We start from the raw sequence: 16,279 nt of genomic DNA on the forward strand, positions 1-16,279 counted from the left end.
CAAAAGAGGGGGGAGAGAGAGCGCAAAAGAGGGGGGAGTGAGAGAGCACAAAAGAGGGGGGAGAGAGAGAGCAAAAGAGGGGGGAGAGAGAGCAAAAAAGAGAGCGCAAAAGAGGGGGAGAGAGAGAGCACAAAAGAGGGGGGAGAGAGAGAGCGAGCAAAAGAGGGGGAGAGAGCAAAAAAGAGGGGGGAGAGAGAGAGAGAGAGAGAGAGAGAGAGCAAAAGAGGGGGAGAGAGAGCACAAAAGAGGGGGGAGAGAGAGCACAAAAGAAGGGGGAGAGAGAGCACAAAAGAAGGGGGAGAGAGAGCACAAAAGAAGGGGGAGAGAGAGCACAAAAGAAGGGGGAGAGAGAGCACAAAAGAAGGGGGAGAGAGAGCACAAAAGAGGGGGGAGAGAGAGCACAAAAGAGGGGGGAGAGAGAGCACAAAAGAGGGGGGAGAGAGAGCACAAAAGAGGGGGGAGAGAGAGCACAAAAGAGGGGGGAGAGAGAGCACAAAAGAGAGGGAGAGAGCTCAAAAAAAGGGGGGAGAGCTCAAAAGAGAGGGGGGAGAGGGAGAGCACAAAAGAGAGGGGGGAGAGGGAGAGCACAAAAGAGAGGGGGGAGAGAGAGAGCGCAAAAGAGAGGGTGGAGAGAGAGGGAGCAAGGGTTGGAACCGCAGTATTTAAAAAATTGGCCCATGTACACACACACACAGTTAAGGCTGTAACTCTCTGTCAGGCACACCGAGTAAAATGAGAGACTGATGAAATAAAAGAAACCCATCTCTCTGAGTTATTTAGGTGCTCTGACAAAATGCAGAAGGACATTTGGCCGACGGACATTTGGCTGACAGACAGAAAGCTAAAGAATGTTCCGATTTCGGCCGAGGGCAGATACGTTCCAGAGTGCTCTGTTCTAATCAGAGCCTCGGACACCGCAACTGCCTCTGGGAACCTTACCATGGGTCCCAGGTCGCACGTCTTGTAATTCTCTGTCTGGGAAATGATCTATCTATCAAATCTATCTATTTATCTATCAAATCTATCTATCTATCATATCTATCAAATGTATCTATTGCATCTATTGATCTATCTATCTAATCTATGTATCTATCTATCTATCAAATCTATCTCGTGGCCGGACTGTTATCTGACAGACACTTGTGTTTCGGCCAAATGTCCGTCGGCTAAAAGTCCGGCCACGGTTATTTACAGGACAGTTAGCTTCCCTGCTCTGAACGCCCCAAAAAGTAACACTTCTAAGGAGGTGTGAGTAAACACTACTACCAGACCTGCTTTAAACTCTATGCCCCTGCCCTTAGCCCAGTCAGCCCCTGTAAAAAATCAGCAATGCATCACTAAACGATTACCTGATTTTTTTTTTCTACAAAGATGCAGCCTGCTTCTCCACCCTGCCACCCTTATCTTTCCAAGCTAGCCTCTTCTTCTTCGCAGAAGGAAACACGTGTGGGAAAGAGGGAGGCTAGAGGGGAGGAGGCTGCACATGATTGGTGGTTAGGGGTGAGTAGTGTATTACATTACACCGTGGGGCAACATGACTCACTCATGCTGCGAGCACACATTATTGGCTATTTTTTTTTTTTAGACACGGCTGCCCAGTAATTAGAAAGAAAAAATAAATTACCATATTACTGTTGCAAACCAATCATTGTCCTCTCTAAGTTTACGCCCACCTGCTGGGGTGCTCTTATGCCTTTGCCTAGTTTGCCTTATACATGACAGCTTACTGGAGCTGCCTGTTAGGGGGGGGGGGGGGGGGGCTGAGCCTTAAATGGTAAGAAAGGGGCGTGGTGTCCTTGGAGTCTGGGACTAAATCTGACTCTCAGTTACTGAGTGACACACCCCCTCCCTCCCTATGCAGTCATGGTGATAACACAGCCTGTTGCTGCAACTGCAAGGGCAGGAGAGACAGAGCTAACACAGGACAGCAGTTGTGGTCTCACCAGATCTGACAGTGACAGACTCAGTCACTGAAGTGCTGCCCCCTCTTAAGTGCCGCTGGCGTCTGGGTCCGCTGTGTCACATCATTAAGCCAGCCCTAGCTGTACTTAATTCTCCACCTGCCTCTTGCATAAAAAAAATATATATTTTCAAAAAAATGTAGGACAGTGGAGTCACTAGGGGTTGGTGTCGCCCCCTCGCAGGGGTGTCACCCGATGCGGTCCGCACCCCCCTAGTGACGCCACTGTATATATACATACACACACACATATATATATATATATATATATATATATATATATATATATATATATATATATATATATATTTATATATATATGTCTGTAAATACATATATACACACACACCCATCTTTAGACATGTATATGTATGTAATCTCAATGTTAAAGTCCTTTGCCTGCTTTTTTTTTTCTAACACCTGAGACCTCATATCTTTGAGCTTTTATAACTTTTGTGTGCATTTTTTAATAATTTTCATTAGAGTGTAACTGTACATACTGTAATGTATGTTTAATGTGTTTTGTGACACTTTTTTGTTTCGCAAAACAATTAACCATAGCTCTGAGGACGCGGTAATAAACTTGTATTCTCTACACTAGAGCAAATATTAAAACTTACAAGCTAACTGATTAACCCCTTCACTGACGGTAATTTCAGAAGTATGGTGCACAGCTGCAAATACCAGACTTTAAATGGCCAAAAAACAATGGCAAACCTGTGCATACCTGTTATTTCTGAATAAAGGGGACCCCAGAGAAGCTTTTACAACCAGTTACCTTATAACTGCAGTAGTTATTTGTAAAACATTTCAGTGAAAAACCCAAATTTTAAGAAAAATAAATAATTAATTATGATCATATTTGGCAGCCAAATAATGGCATTAATTATACCAAAATTAACCTAGATCAATACCTTGGGTTGTCTTCTTTAAAATATATATAGTTTTCATAGGTAAAAAATGAAAGGCTATATTTCTGTTTAAACTGAGAAAAAGGTTTTCGGTAGTGAAGGGGTTATAATGGTATGCAGTATCTGAATCATGAAAGAAAAATCTTGAGCTTCAGGCCCCTTTAAGATATTGACATACAAGAACATATTATTTATGCTACTAATGTATATGTACAGGCCAGGAAAGATATGACACTGACATCTAGTGGTAATTGTTAGATAATGTCAAAATGATAAAATGTCCTAGTACACCATGATATTAATGGTGATACAAACACTTATTAAAGATAAAAAGCTTTATATTAATATAAGAAAGTAATCAGGGTGGATTGAAGTGGTAAGAGAAAATATTGGTGAAGTAATTGATAATATCCCAAAGTTTAAAAAAGGTCCGTAAGTAATATAAAATTACTACACCATATAACACGGTCTTCAGAAATACTAAAATAAAATTAACGTGAAAGCCCCTAGCATCTTAAATTTTAAATGTGTGCAGATAAGCCTTGTATTATAGTCTATATTCAGAGGTCAGATTATTGACCGATTTTTAAATTTACATTTTTCTGATAAAATAAGCAGTTAATTTTTAAGAAAATAAGGATAATTCTTGTAGTATACTACATCAAAAACTAGATCTTTTACATATTGCTATAGACAACGATGAAACAATTCTTTTATAGCCCCTGAATGTTAAAAGCATCTGGTTGACAATATAGAAGTATCGGATAAAACTGGAAAGCATAGTCATATAGCGTTTCTGGGTATAGACAAAAAGGTAGTCCTTTTAAAGTTAAAGTTAAATTACTACATTTGTAGTTTTATTTGCTGCAAACCACCAAAACATTGTTTATTTTTATATATATATTTAATTTGCTGTTAAAAAAACATAGAACTTGATTCATTTCATGAACATAAGTTAATCAAACTAAAAAGAAATTAAGAAAACAGAACTGCTTTGAAGCTACTTTGGCATTCTAAACGGGGCATGTGACTATTAAGATGCTATCCGGCAAAATAAAACTCTTCTTTTTTCTTCTACAATTTAATAACTGCATTTATGGATAAACTTTGCGAACACTACAGTGACATAGCTGCAGTAATTTACATATTACATATTTTTTTTTATTTTTTAGTTTAAATCACCTAAACATACAAAAAAATTTTTTTATTTATTATGTAAATATAATGATCAGGAAAAAGATTTAGGTCTGAGCTCCATAATTCTAATGCAAATGTATTATTATGTAGCACATAAAGTATTACAAATAAATATTTGGTTAATTCCTCCAAGTGACCCACAGCAGCAGTAGTTGCATGCTCTCCGGCAGTTTCTTCTCAAGATCAGCAGTTGTCGTCAGCTCCCAAGTGATGCTTAAACTATGTGTTTAACGGTTAACCGCTTTCTGGAGTTTAAACACATGGAGTTACAGTTTTGCAAGCGCTAAAAAGGCATGCTATAAAGAATTAGAACACATTTTTCAAATATTGGGCCTTCATCCCAAAGAACTGCTACAAGGTTGCTACTACATTATTATTAGTACTATCACCATCCCATAGGTATTGTGGTATGAAACCTCTTATTTAAATAACCTGCAAAAACATGACTATAACTCATAGTCACAATTATTATATCAAATCAATGATAAATAAATCGGAATATAATTAGAACAAAGGGTATGTTTTATATATATATATATATATATATATATATATATATATATATATATATATATATATATATATATATATATATATATACACACACACATATATATATATATATATATATATATATATACACACACACACACACACACACAGTATATATATATATATATATATATATATATATTCCAAAGCCTCCCTGACTATCCTCTTGAAATAACACATTTATCTTGATTGCATTAGACTTCTAAACTGCAAATTGTGCTAATAATTTGCAACCTACTGTCCAAAAAGCTCACACAAAAAAGATAAAACGACAAAAGGGAATGTTAAACAGACATGAAATCAATAAAAGAGAGGTCATCAAATCATATGAGGTGGAGACAAAGAAAGACAGAAAACATGAACAGAGAGATGAACACGATTTTAATAAGCATATATGTCAGAATTATAAAACTGAGCAAATGGAAAAAAGACTTAACACACAAAATCACTACACAACAGCAAAAATTGGGGAAAGATTTTAAATAATAAAACAAATCTTACTTTGCACATTCTTCTAAACTCTGGCATAACGTTTGCTGAAATATGCATATTTCTTCAAAGTTTCCTAGCAGGGAACCGATATCCAAAGCACTTATCCTGAAAGAAAACCGAGAGATTAGCATCAAAAGAAGCCGGAAAGTAAACCCAAAAGAGAAATACAGCGTTCACAGTAAACTGAATAGTCTATAAAGAAAATATAACTGCTTATTTTACTATAATTAAATATACCCCAATAATATTTTTATTTCAAAGTTTCTTAGACTGTTATAAATCAAAGAATTAAACAATAAAAAAATAAAAAAATAAAAAAAAAAAATAGATATCAGGAAACTTTGTTTATTTTTTTATTGTTCATGCTATCACAAAAGTTAAATTTTTACTTCCACGTCTTTTTTATACAAGGCTGAGCACGATGATAAAAAAAAGGTATGACCTTTAACATAGCTCTAAAAAGACCACACTTCCACGATATCCTGCCCTGACCTTGCTATAACCCACTATAACAATACTCTCTCTTTTGCACTTTACACTCTCACTCTGCCCCAACTTCGCAAAGCCCCACGTCGTCAGCACCAGCCCTGGCACTCCCAGCAAACATGCCAGCTGCAAAAATGCTCCCGCACTGCTGAACGTGCCTGGAGGAAATCCTGCTCTGAACCTGATTTCATGCACTATAAGTTCATTCTTCACTCTTACACCTCTGCCCTTCACCTAGCTAAGCAAACCTACTTCTCTTCTCTTATATCCACTCACTCATCAAACCCTAAAAGACTCTTATCCATTTTCAAATCTCTCCTCTACCCACCTGCACCTCCCCCCTCATCTGCATTCAGTGCTCACGACCTGGCTGACTACTTTTTCAATAAAACACATACCATCTAAAGAAACATCCCAACACAAGCCTGTAATCTCCCAACTTCGCTCCCAGTCACCCCTTCTGACACTCTCTGCACCCTCCTCCCAACCACTGAGAGTGAAGTGGCTTCCCTATTGTCTTCCTTACCCCCAACTACCTACCCACTTGACCCTATTCCTTCACATCTAATACCTTCTCTGTCTCCCACCCTCACTCCGGCTCTTACTCATATATTCAACCTATCACTTTCTACCGGCTCATTCCCTGCCTCCTTCAAACATGCAAAGGTCACCCGATCCTCAAAAAACCCTCCCTTGACTCTAACTCTCCTGCAAACTACCGCCCCATATCACTGCTCCTGCTAGCTTCAAAAAAAATCATTGAAAAACTAGCTTTTGATTGCCTAACCTACTTGCCTAACCTGTCCTCCAACTCATTGCTCAACCCCCTGCAATCTGGCTTCCGTCCCCAACACTCAACTAAGACTGCCCTCACCATGGTTACTAACAATTTCCTTTCTGCTAAAAACAAAGGCTACTACTCTATACTCATCTTACTTGACCTCTCTGCTGCCTTTGACACTGTTGACCATCCCCTTCTCCTACGGACTCTCAGCTCTCTTGGGCTCTGTGCCCTCTCCTGGATTCACTCTTATCTCTCTAACAGATCCTTCTCCATCTCTTTTGCTGGTGACTCCTCCTCTCCTTTGCCTCTTTCTGTTGGAGTACCTTAAGGCTCTGTCCTGGGTCCTCTACTCTTCTTTATTTACACTTCTTCACTGGGTAAACTCATCAACAGCTATGGCTTCAACTATCACCTCTATGCTGATGATACCCAGATCTACTTTTTCACCCCTGCACTCTCTCCTTCTGTCAATTCTCACATCAGCGACTGCTTATCTGGCATTTCCTCCTGGATGGCCTCTCACCACCTAAAAATAAACATGTCCAAGACCGAACTACTTCTAATCCCCCCCTTTAACTCTACTCGAGTTTCTAATTTTTCCATCACTGTTGGCGGTACCACTATCTTCCCATCACCCCAAGTCCGCTGCCTCTGAGTCACACTTGAATCAAATCTGTCCTTCATTCCCCACATCTAATTGCTCTCTTCATCATACTGCAACCACCTACGGAATATCTCCAAAATTCGTCCGTTTCTGAGTGCTGAAACTACTAAACAGCGAATCCACTCCCTGGTAATTTCCCGACTTGACTACTGTAATAACTTACTATCTGGCCTCCCTCTCTCCCGTCTCTCTCCCCTTCAATCCATCCTAAATGCATCTGCAAGGCTAATCCACCTCTCTTGATGCTCTTTTTCTGCTGCACCTCTCTGTGAGTCCCTTCACTGGCTCCCCATTCACAGCAGAATTAAATTCAAAATTCTCACCCTGCCCTGCAAAGCCCTCACCAATGCTGCCCCACCCTACCTGTCCTCACTCATCAACAAATATACTCCAGCCCGCCCCCTCAGATCCAACAATGACCTGCTTCTTGTGTCCTCTACCATCACCACCTCTCATGCTAGACTACAGGACTTCTCTCGTGCGGCACCAACCCTCTGGAACGCACTTCCTCGAGCTGTCAGAATTTCCCCCAACCTCCCCTCCTTTAAACGTTCCCTAAAGACCTTTTTGTTCAGGGAAGCTTATCATCCGACTCATTAACAAATTAACTTCACTAACCTAACAGTTGTCCTCATCTATCTCCTCACTAATATCATTCTCACCTTTACAGTCCCCACCTCCTGTTTCCCATCCTCCTACCCATCTAGATTGTAAGTTCTCACGGGAATAGGGCCCTCAATTACCCCTGTATTTGTCTGTAAAATGTTGTCTTATATTCTATTGTTTCTCAGTTTTACTTTTATCCTTGTACCCATGGGCAGCGCTGCGGAATCTGTTGGCGCTTTATAAATAAAGAATAATAATAAAATAATAATAAAAATGATTCACACCCAAAATAATAAAAAATGTTACAGGGTAGCCTTTATAACACTTCAAGTATCAAGATATTTATAAATCTATATATCTATAGATCTATAATATATAAATATTGTCTCCTCACATATTTTCGAAAAGGTCAAATATTCTGCACTGGTAAGAAAGTATCACATTTACTTCTATGAAGGAATGGGTGCATAAACAAATATAAAAACCATCTAGAATTGTGTAAGCATTGCTTGTAAGACCTTCTTACCAAATGTGGCTTGCAAGTTAAAGTGATGGATTCACCAGTGCTATAATTAAAGAGATATGAAACCTAAAAATGTTCTTTTGTTATCCAGAGTATACCATTTAAAAAAAGTCTCCATTTTATTTCTACTATCAAATTTGCTTCGTTCCCATGATATTCTGTGTTGAAGAGATACCTAGGTAGGCGTCTGGAGCACTACATAGTGCTGCCATCTAGTGCTCTTGCAAATGGAAAACATTCTTGCAAAAAACTGCTGCCATATAGTGCTCCAGAAATGGGCCGGCTCCTAAGCACACGTCCCAGCTTTTCACCAAAGATACCAAGTGAATGAAAGAAAAATTGATACTAGGAGTAAAATTAGAAAGTTGTTTAAAATCTCTTGCTCTATGCGAATCATGAAAGAAAATGTTTGTGTTTCATATTCCTTTAAAAGGGGACATTCAGTCATGAAGTATAAAAAACTTATTTCCATTATTTGCAGCGAGTTAAAGGGACACTGAACCCAATTTTTTTCTTTCGTGATTCAGATAGAGCATGACATTTTAAGTAACTTTCTAATTTACTCCTATTATCAATTTTTCTTTATACTCTTGGTATCTTTATTTGAAATGCAAGAATGTAAGTTTAGATGCCTGCCCATTTTTGGTGAACAACCTGGGTTGTCCTTGCTGATTGGTGGATAAATTCATCCACCAATAAAAAAGTGCTGTCCAGATGCCTTCTTTTTCAAATAAAAATAGCAAGAGAATGAAGAAAACTTGATAATAGGAGTAAATTAGAAAGTTGCTTAAAATTGCATGTTCTATCTGAATCACAAAAGAAAAAATGTGGGTCCAGTGTCCCTTTAATGCTAAGCTGAGCACCTCCGGTCGCCCACACCAAAAAAAGCTATTTTCTCAATGAGGTGGTGTTTCCAACATAATGCTAGGATTTACTATCACTTTAACGGCATTCCTGATTTCCTTAGTGGTGTGTATTAAAGAGATGTAACTAAATTAAAACTTTCATGATTCAGATAGAAAGTGCAATTTTAAACAACATTCTAATTTACTTCTGTTACCTAATTTGCTATGTTCTCTTGATATCCTTTGTTTAAAAACATATCTAGGTAGGCTCAGGAGCAGCAACACACTACTGGGAGCTCGCTGCTGATTGGTGGCTGCACATAGATGCCTCTTCTCATTGGCTCACCTGATATGTTTAACTAGATCCCATTAGTGCACTGTTGCTCTCTCAAAGGATACCAAGAGAATGAGGCAAATTGCTAACAGTAAATTGGAAAGTCGTTTAAATTTGTATGTTCTATCTGAATCATAGGGTTTTTAAATGTCCCTTTAAGACAAAAAAGAAGAAAATCTTGATCATTCCTTAAATTCAGACAGAAAGACAAAAAACACAATCTCAGAATAAAAATCATTAAATTAACTGATTTAAAAAAAATAAAAAAAAATAACTTTAAACAAAACAAACACACACACACCCAGAGGGAGAGACCAGAACATTCTTTTCTGTATTCCTGAAGACAAGGAGAAAAACCTACCTTATAGATTTTCTCAGAAATAAGCACTGCAGTATATGCATCATATAATATAATTTGCCTCTCAGACAAAAATAAGATGACAATTGTGAAAAAGTTTTAAACTTAGCAAGGCGTTTCCTACCCTTAGCCACTCCACATTAGCACAGGAATAGCAGAATCCTTGGTTTTATTGTTTGGCAATAAGCTAAAATCAATTTTTTAAAAAAAAAATGATGTGTATGAGTATAATAGTTAAATTACAACGTTCTTACAAAGAACATTTATATATATTTTTTTTAATTCCCATCACATTTGCATGGTCATACAGATATTAATATATAAACAGCATTAGGTATTTTATCATGCAAGCATCAATGTGATTTCATTGCTTAAGCAACTAAACTTACTTGTCATGTGATTGAAGCGGTCTGAGGTATGCCGAAAGTAGTGACTGAAGTTCTTTAGCATAGTTTTGCTCTGTTTCAAGAATATTTTGCAGCACCTTTAAGGGAAAAACCAATTAGGTATTTCATAAACTTGTTATCTAGTGCATTTATAAACAAGGTATTTTGCTGCCTCTGAAGCTTTTAATGTATTTTTACTTGTACTCGTGCAAATGCTCCGATGCTTAAACTGATACCTCCAGATCTTAGATCTTACCCATACGCCATCTTGGGGTGTTTTTTCAAACTTCATATTCCCATTTAATTTTAAACTGGAGTGGAGACTTAAAGGGACAGTCAACACCAGCATTTTTGTTGTTTAAAAAGATAGATAATCCCTTTATTACCCATTCCCCAGTTTTGCATAACAAACACAGTTATAATAATACATGTTTTACCTTTGTAATTACCTTGTATCTAAGCCTCTGCAGGCTGCCCCCTTATTTCAGTTCATTTGACAAACTTGCATTTTAGTCAATCAGTGCTCACTCCTCAGTAAATTCATGTGTGTGAGCTCAATGTTATCTATGTGAAACACATGAACTAATGCCCTCTAGTGGGGAAAAACTTAGATTAGAGGCGACCTTCAAGGTCTAAGAAATTAGCATATGAACCTCCTAGGTTTATTATTATTACTATAATTAACAACAGGTATTTGTAGAGCGCCAACAGATTCGGCAGCGCTATAAACATAGTTGGTATACAGGATAACATTTATAGGGACCAAATGGGTAGAGGGCCCTGCCGAAAGTTGCACTGTTGTAGTCAGCTCTTATGAAGGCTATCTACAAACAGCTGGGCTCATACATTCTAAGGGGCTCAAGGGGAAAGCAATGGAGTTAGGAAAGGTTAGTGTTGGTTGTATGCATCCCTGAATAGTAGAGTCTTTAGGGAGTGCTTGAAGCTGTTAAAACTAGGGGATTGTCTTGTGGAGCGAGGCAGGAAGTACCACAAGATGGGGCCAGTCTGGAGAAGTCCTGTAAATGGGAATGTGAGGAAGTAACAAGAGAGGAGGAGAGTAGGAGATCGTGAGCAGAGCGAAGGGGACGGGAGGGAGAGTATCTGGAGACAAGGTCTGAAATGTAGGGGGGAGCAGTGCAGTTGAGGGCTTTATATATCAGCGTGAGGATTTTGTGATTAATCTTGGAGGCAAGAGGAAGCCAGTGAAGGGATTGGCAGAAAGGTGCAGGGGATGAAAAGCGATGTGTAAGGAAGATGACCCTGGCAGAGGAATTCATTATGGATTTTAAAGGAGCTAGGCGGCAGCTAGGTAGACCAGAGAGGACGGAGTTGCAGTAGTCGAGACGGGAAAGGATGAGAGAGTGGATTAAAATCTTAGTTGTGTCTTGTGTAAGGAAATGTCTAATTTTAGAGATGTTTTTAAGGTGGAAGCGGCAGGCTTTAGCCAAGGACTGAATGTGAGGAGTGAAGGAAAGGTCTGAGTCAAGTGTGACCCCAAGACATCGGGCATGCGGGGTAGGGGTAATGATGGAATTATCAACAGTTATAGAAAATTGGGGGGTGGAGATTTTGGAAGAAGGGGGAAAAAATAAGGAGTTCAGTTTTGGAGAGATTTAGCTTAAGGTAGTGAGAGGACATCCAAGATGAGATATGAGAAAGACAGTTAGTGACACGGGTTAGTAAGGAAGGAGGTAGGTCTGGTGCAGAGAGGTAGATTTGGGTGTCATCGCCATACAAATGATATTGAAACCCATAAGACTTTATTAAGTAACCTAATGATGACGTACAGATTGAAAAGAAAAGGGGACCGAGGACAGAGCCTTGAGGTACCCCAACAGAAAGTGGTAACGGGGCAGAGGATGCTCCGGAGAAGGCTACACTAAAGGTACGGTTAGATAGATAGGAAGAGAACCACAAGAGAGCTGTGTCACAGATGCCGAAGGATTGGAGGGTTTGGAGCAAAAGAGGGTGGTCAACAGTGTCAAAGTATGCAGACAGATCAAGGAGGATAAGCAGAGCAAAGTGGCCTTTGGATTTTGCTGTAAGTAGGTCATTGGTAACCTTGACAATTGCTGTCTCTGTGGAGTGATGGGGACGAAATCCAGATTGCAGTGGGTCAAGAAGAGAGTATAGTGTAAGGAAATGGGATAGATGTGCATATACTAGCTTTTCAAGGAGCTTTGAGGCAAGAGGGAATAGGGAAATAGGAGTTGGATGGGGAGGTTGGATCGAGGGAAGGTTTTTTGAGGATAGGTGTGACCAGTGCATGTTTTAGAGATGAGGGAAATATACCAGTGCTGAGGGAGAGGTTGAAAATGTGTGTGAGAATGGGGGTGAGGGTAGAAGACTGAAGGGATACGGTTGAGTGGAGAGGTAGTGAGGTGGGAGGACAGTATAAGAGCAGAAACTTCTTCCTTGTTAACAGGAGCAAAAGAGCTAAATTTAAAGGTATTTGGGTTTTGGATGATTATGAGCTTTTGAGGGGGTGGGAGATTGGTAGTAAGTTGAGAGGTGATTTCATTTCTGATGGAGTCAATTTTGTTATTGAAGTGGCTGGCAAAATCTTGAGCTGAGAGAGAAGTTGTATTAGGAGGTGGGGGTGGGAGGAGAAGAGTATTGAACGTGGAAAACAGACGTTTTGGGTTAGAGGAAAGAGTAGAGATGAGATTAGAGAAGTATTGTTGCTTATAAAGATATAGGGCAGAATAGTAGGAGTTCAGGATGAACTTGTAGTGAAGAAAGTCAGCTGAACTCCGAGATTTCCTCCAGTGTCGCTCAGCAGTACGGGAACATCTGCGTATGTACCGTGTCAGAGGAGTATGCCAAGGCTGAGGATGAGTGTGTGGTTTCTGAGCTATGGTAGGAGCGGCCAGAGTGTCAATGACCGATGTAAGGGTGGAGTTATAGTGGCAGATAGATTGGTCAGGGCAGGAAAATGAGGTGATGGAAGAGAGGAAAGGTTTGAGAGAGCTAGCGAGCTGTTGCTGATCTAATGACTTAGTGCTTCTGTAAAGTTTTCTGTAAGGGGTAGAGGAAGGGGGGATTTTAGGGAGGGAAGTGATGTTGCAAGTTAGGAGATGATGGTCAGAAAGAGGAAAAGGGGAGTTTGTGAAATTTGAGATAGTGCATCGATAGCTGAAAATCAGATCAAGGGAGTGACCATCTTTGTGAGTGGGAGTGAGTCAGTCCATTGTGACAGGCCGAAAGAGGAAGTGAGTTGCAGAAGTTGTTTTGCAGAGGAGGCAGTGGGATTGTCAAGAGGGATGTTGAAGTCACCAAGAATGAGGGCAGGGGTGTCTGAAGAAAGGAAATAAGGAAGCCAGGCAGCAAAGTGATCTAAAAATTGAGTTGGGGAGTCAGGGGGGCGGTATATGACTGCAACACGTATAGAGAGGGGAGAAAATAAACTAATTCTGTGTGCTTCAAATTAAGAAAATGTGAGGGAAGAGAAGGCCTGTATTTATTGAAAGGTGCAACGAGAGGAAAATAAAATACCAACACCACCTCCTTGTCTATTGCCAGACCTAGGAGTGTAGCTGAAGTGGAGACCCCCATGTGACAGTGCAGCAGTGGATGCTGTGTCTGAAGCAGAGATCCAGGTTTCTGTAAGAGCCAGAAGGTTAAGAGAGTGGGAGATAAAGAGATCATGGATAGAAGTGAGCTTGTTGCAAACAGAGCGAGAGTTCCAGAGTGCACAAGTGAAGGGGGTGGTGGTTTTAGATGCAAGAGGAATAAGATTAAGGTTACCAGAGTTTTGTTTTTGAAATCTATTGAAAGGCATGCATGGATGTGCAAGGCTAGGAAGTTGTGGGGGACCAGGATTAGGGGAGATGTCACCAGCAGCTAGTAGTATAGCTTTCAACTAAGAATACCAAGAGAACAAAGCAAAATTGGTGATAAAAGTAAATTGGAAAGTTGTTTAAAATTACATGCCCTATTTGAATCATGAAAGTTTTTTTGTGGACTTGACTGTCCCTTTAACTAAAAATTGTTCACTTTTGTTATGCCAATAAAATTTGCTGTTATTTGTATTATTGTACGTCTGACAGCAGTGCTCCAAAAGCTGCTACTGTACAGCTGGAAGCTTTCCTGGGAGAGATCACTGTACCTCATTCAGACAAACCCCTGAAGTACTGGGCAGTTAATAAATTGAGATTCAATGGCCCAAAAATATATTTGTGCCCCATACAGTATTGTGGAAAGTGAAAGACTGTTCAGCTTAGGGTCAAACGTCCTTACTGATAAAAGAAACAGACTTATAGCTGAACATGCAGCAATGCTTCTGTTCCTTAAAAAGAGCTTGCCACTAACTTTTGAAAAATGTATTCTAATTGGTAGATTGCTTGTTAGGCTGTGAGTTCTCATCTTGCACAATTATGCTCAAAACATACTGTACTCCGAGGAACAGCCTTAGCTTATATAATTGCAGGAAGAGTGTTCATAGGACAAATTAAGTTAATTCCTATGAACACACATCCTATAATTATAGGACTAGATTTAGATTACATTTGATTGGTAAGCTTTACCAATGCTCTGTTCACATTTCCAACTCCACAGAGTTGGACATGTAATGGGAGCATTAGTAAAGCTTACCAGTCTATGTAATCTATCCCATAGTAGTGTTTCCCATGATTAAACAGTGCACTGTTATATTTTTTACTGTATTGCACTTTTGGTTGGTTGTGATTTTACATTTGTTATGTATTGTTATTATCAATATATTTTATTGTAATATTTTTTATTTATAAACATGTTCTGTGAAATGTATTCGAGTTTTTACAATTTTGTGACAACAAGCAAATAAAACTGTTTTATTATTTCATAATGTCTTTTGAGTTACAGTTCTTCATAATTATAAAGAAGCTATCTTAAATCATTAGTCTGTATTGTGCTTGAGAAACATGATATTAAAAAAAAAGTATCGGTAATTGGTATCGGCGAGTATTTGAAAAAAAATTATCTGTACTTGTATTCGGTCTTTAAAAAAAAATGGTATCGGTGCAACCCTACTTTAAATACTTATATACAGGTAAATATTTATAGACCAGAAACATTTACCCTGTAGCTTCCTGGTATAGTGTGTAAATTAGGGTTTAATTCATTCTAATATAGATTAGAAATAGGTAAACATCTGGTAAAGTTAAAGGGACAGTTTAGTCAAAATATAATGGTTCAGATAGAGCAACTTTTTAATTTACTCCTACTATCAATTTTTCTTCATTCTCTTATTAACTTTTTTTTAAAAAAGCAAAAATGTAAACTTAGGAGCCGGCCCATTTTTGTTCAGAACCTGGGTAGTGTTTGCTGAATGATGTCTAAATGTAGCCACCAAATCAGCAAATGCTACCCAGATGCTGAACCAAAAATCGTCTGGCTCCTAAGTCAACATTCTTGCTTTTTCAAATAAAGACATTAAGAGAACAAAGAAAAAATGGTAATAGGAGTAAATTAGAAAGTTACTTAAAACTGCATGCTCTATCTGAATCATGAAAGTTTAATTTTGACTAGACTATCCCTTTAAAGTGATGGTAAAGTCTCCCCTTAATAAAAACAGATTAGGAATGTTATTAATATTTTAGCTAGAGTTTAATCCATCAGTTGTAATGAAGTTGCATTATAACTTACTTTTTAATATAAATATGAAATCCAAATACGCTGTGCTCTACCGCCAACTTATAGTCAATTTCTCTGTGAGCTTTGAATTGTTGTCCAATCAGTGCTCTAGCTACAACAAAAGGTGCCCAAATAGGAGAGCGCTGATTGGAGAACATTTCAAACCCTTAGCTCACAGAAAAAAAATAACTTTTGAAATGGGCGGCCAGAGCGCGGGGAATTTGAATTTCATATCTATATTGAAAAGTAAGTTATAGCGCATGTTCATACCATCTGATGAATTAAACTCCATCTTAAATATCACAAGCATTACGGATCTGTTTTTATAAAGGAGATACTTTACCATCACTTTAATGGTCTCTATATAATAATTAAGCAATATAAATTAAACTTTCCAATCATAGCAAATATGCAAACTATTATAATATGTTTACAAACAGCAAACACGTTTACCAGTGCTAATTAGTGTTATAGCAAGCGAGACTGCAGCAAAAAAATGAAAAGTCTCCACAACCTCAGACGTGGAAAAAATAAATCACCCCAAACTCACTTGTTTTAAGTGCTATTG

General features: G+C 38.7%; 1 protein-coding gene across 5 annotated transcripts in view; it reads right to left on the bottom strand.

Moving 5' to 3' along the window:
• ARHGEF6 (Rac/Cdc42 guanine nucleotide exchange factor 6) overlaps positions 1–16,279 on the bottom strand; it is a 283,838-nt gene that overhangs the window by 218,380 nt on the left and 49,179 nt on the right. For all 5 annotated transcript variants that reach the window (XM_053699228.1, XM_053699227.1, XM_053699226.1 and 2 more), the window contains 2 exons: positions 10,102–10,196; positions 5,122–5,217 (listed from right to left, as the gene is read on the bottom strand). In XM_053699228.1, the coding sequence (XP_053555203.1) occupies positions 5,122–5,217; positions 10,102–10,196 (191 nt within the window). The remainder of the gene's footprint in view (positions 1–5,121; positions 5,218–10,101; positions 10,197–16,279) is intronic.

Source organism: Bombina bombina, chromosome 1 (assembly GCF_027579735.1).
Source record: "Bombina bombina isolate aBomBom1 chromosome 1, aBomBom1.pri, whole genome shotgun sequence".
Classification (NCBI taxonomy): domain Eukaryota; kingdom Metazoa; phylum Chordata; class Amphibia; order Anura; family Bombinatoridae; genus Bombina; species Bombina bombina.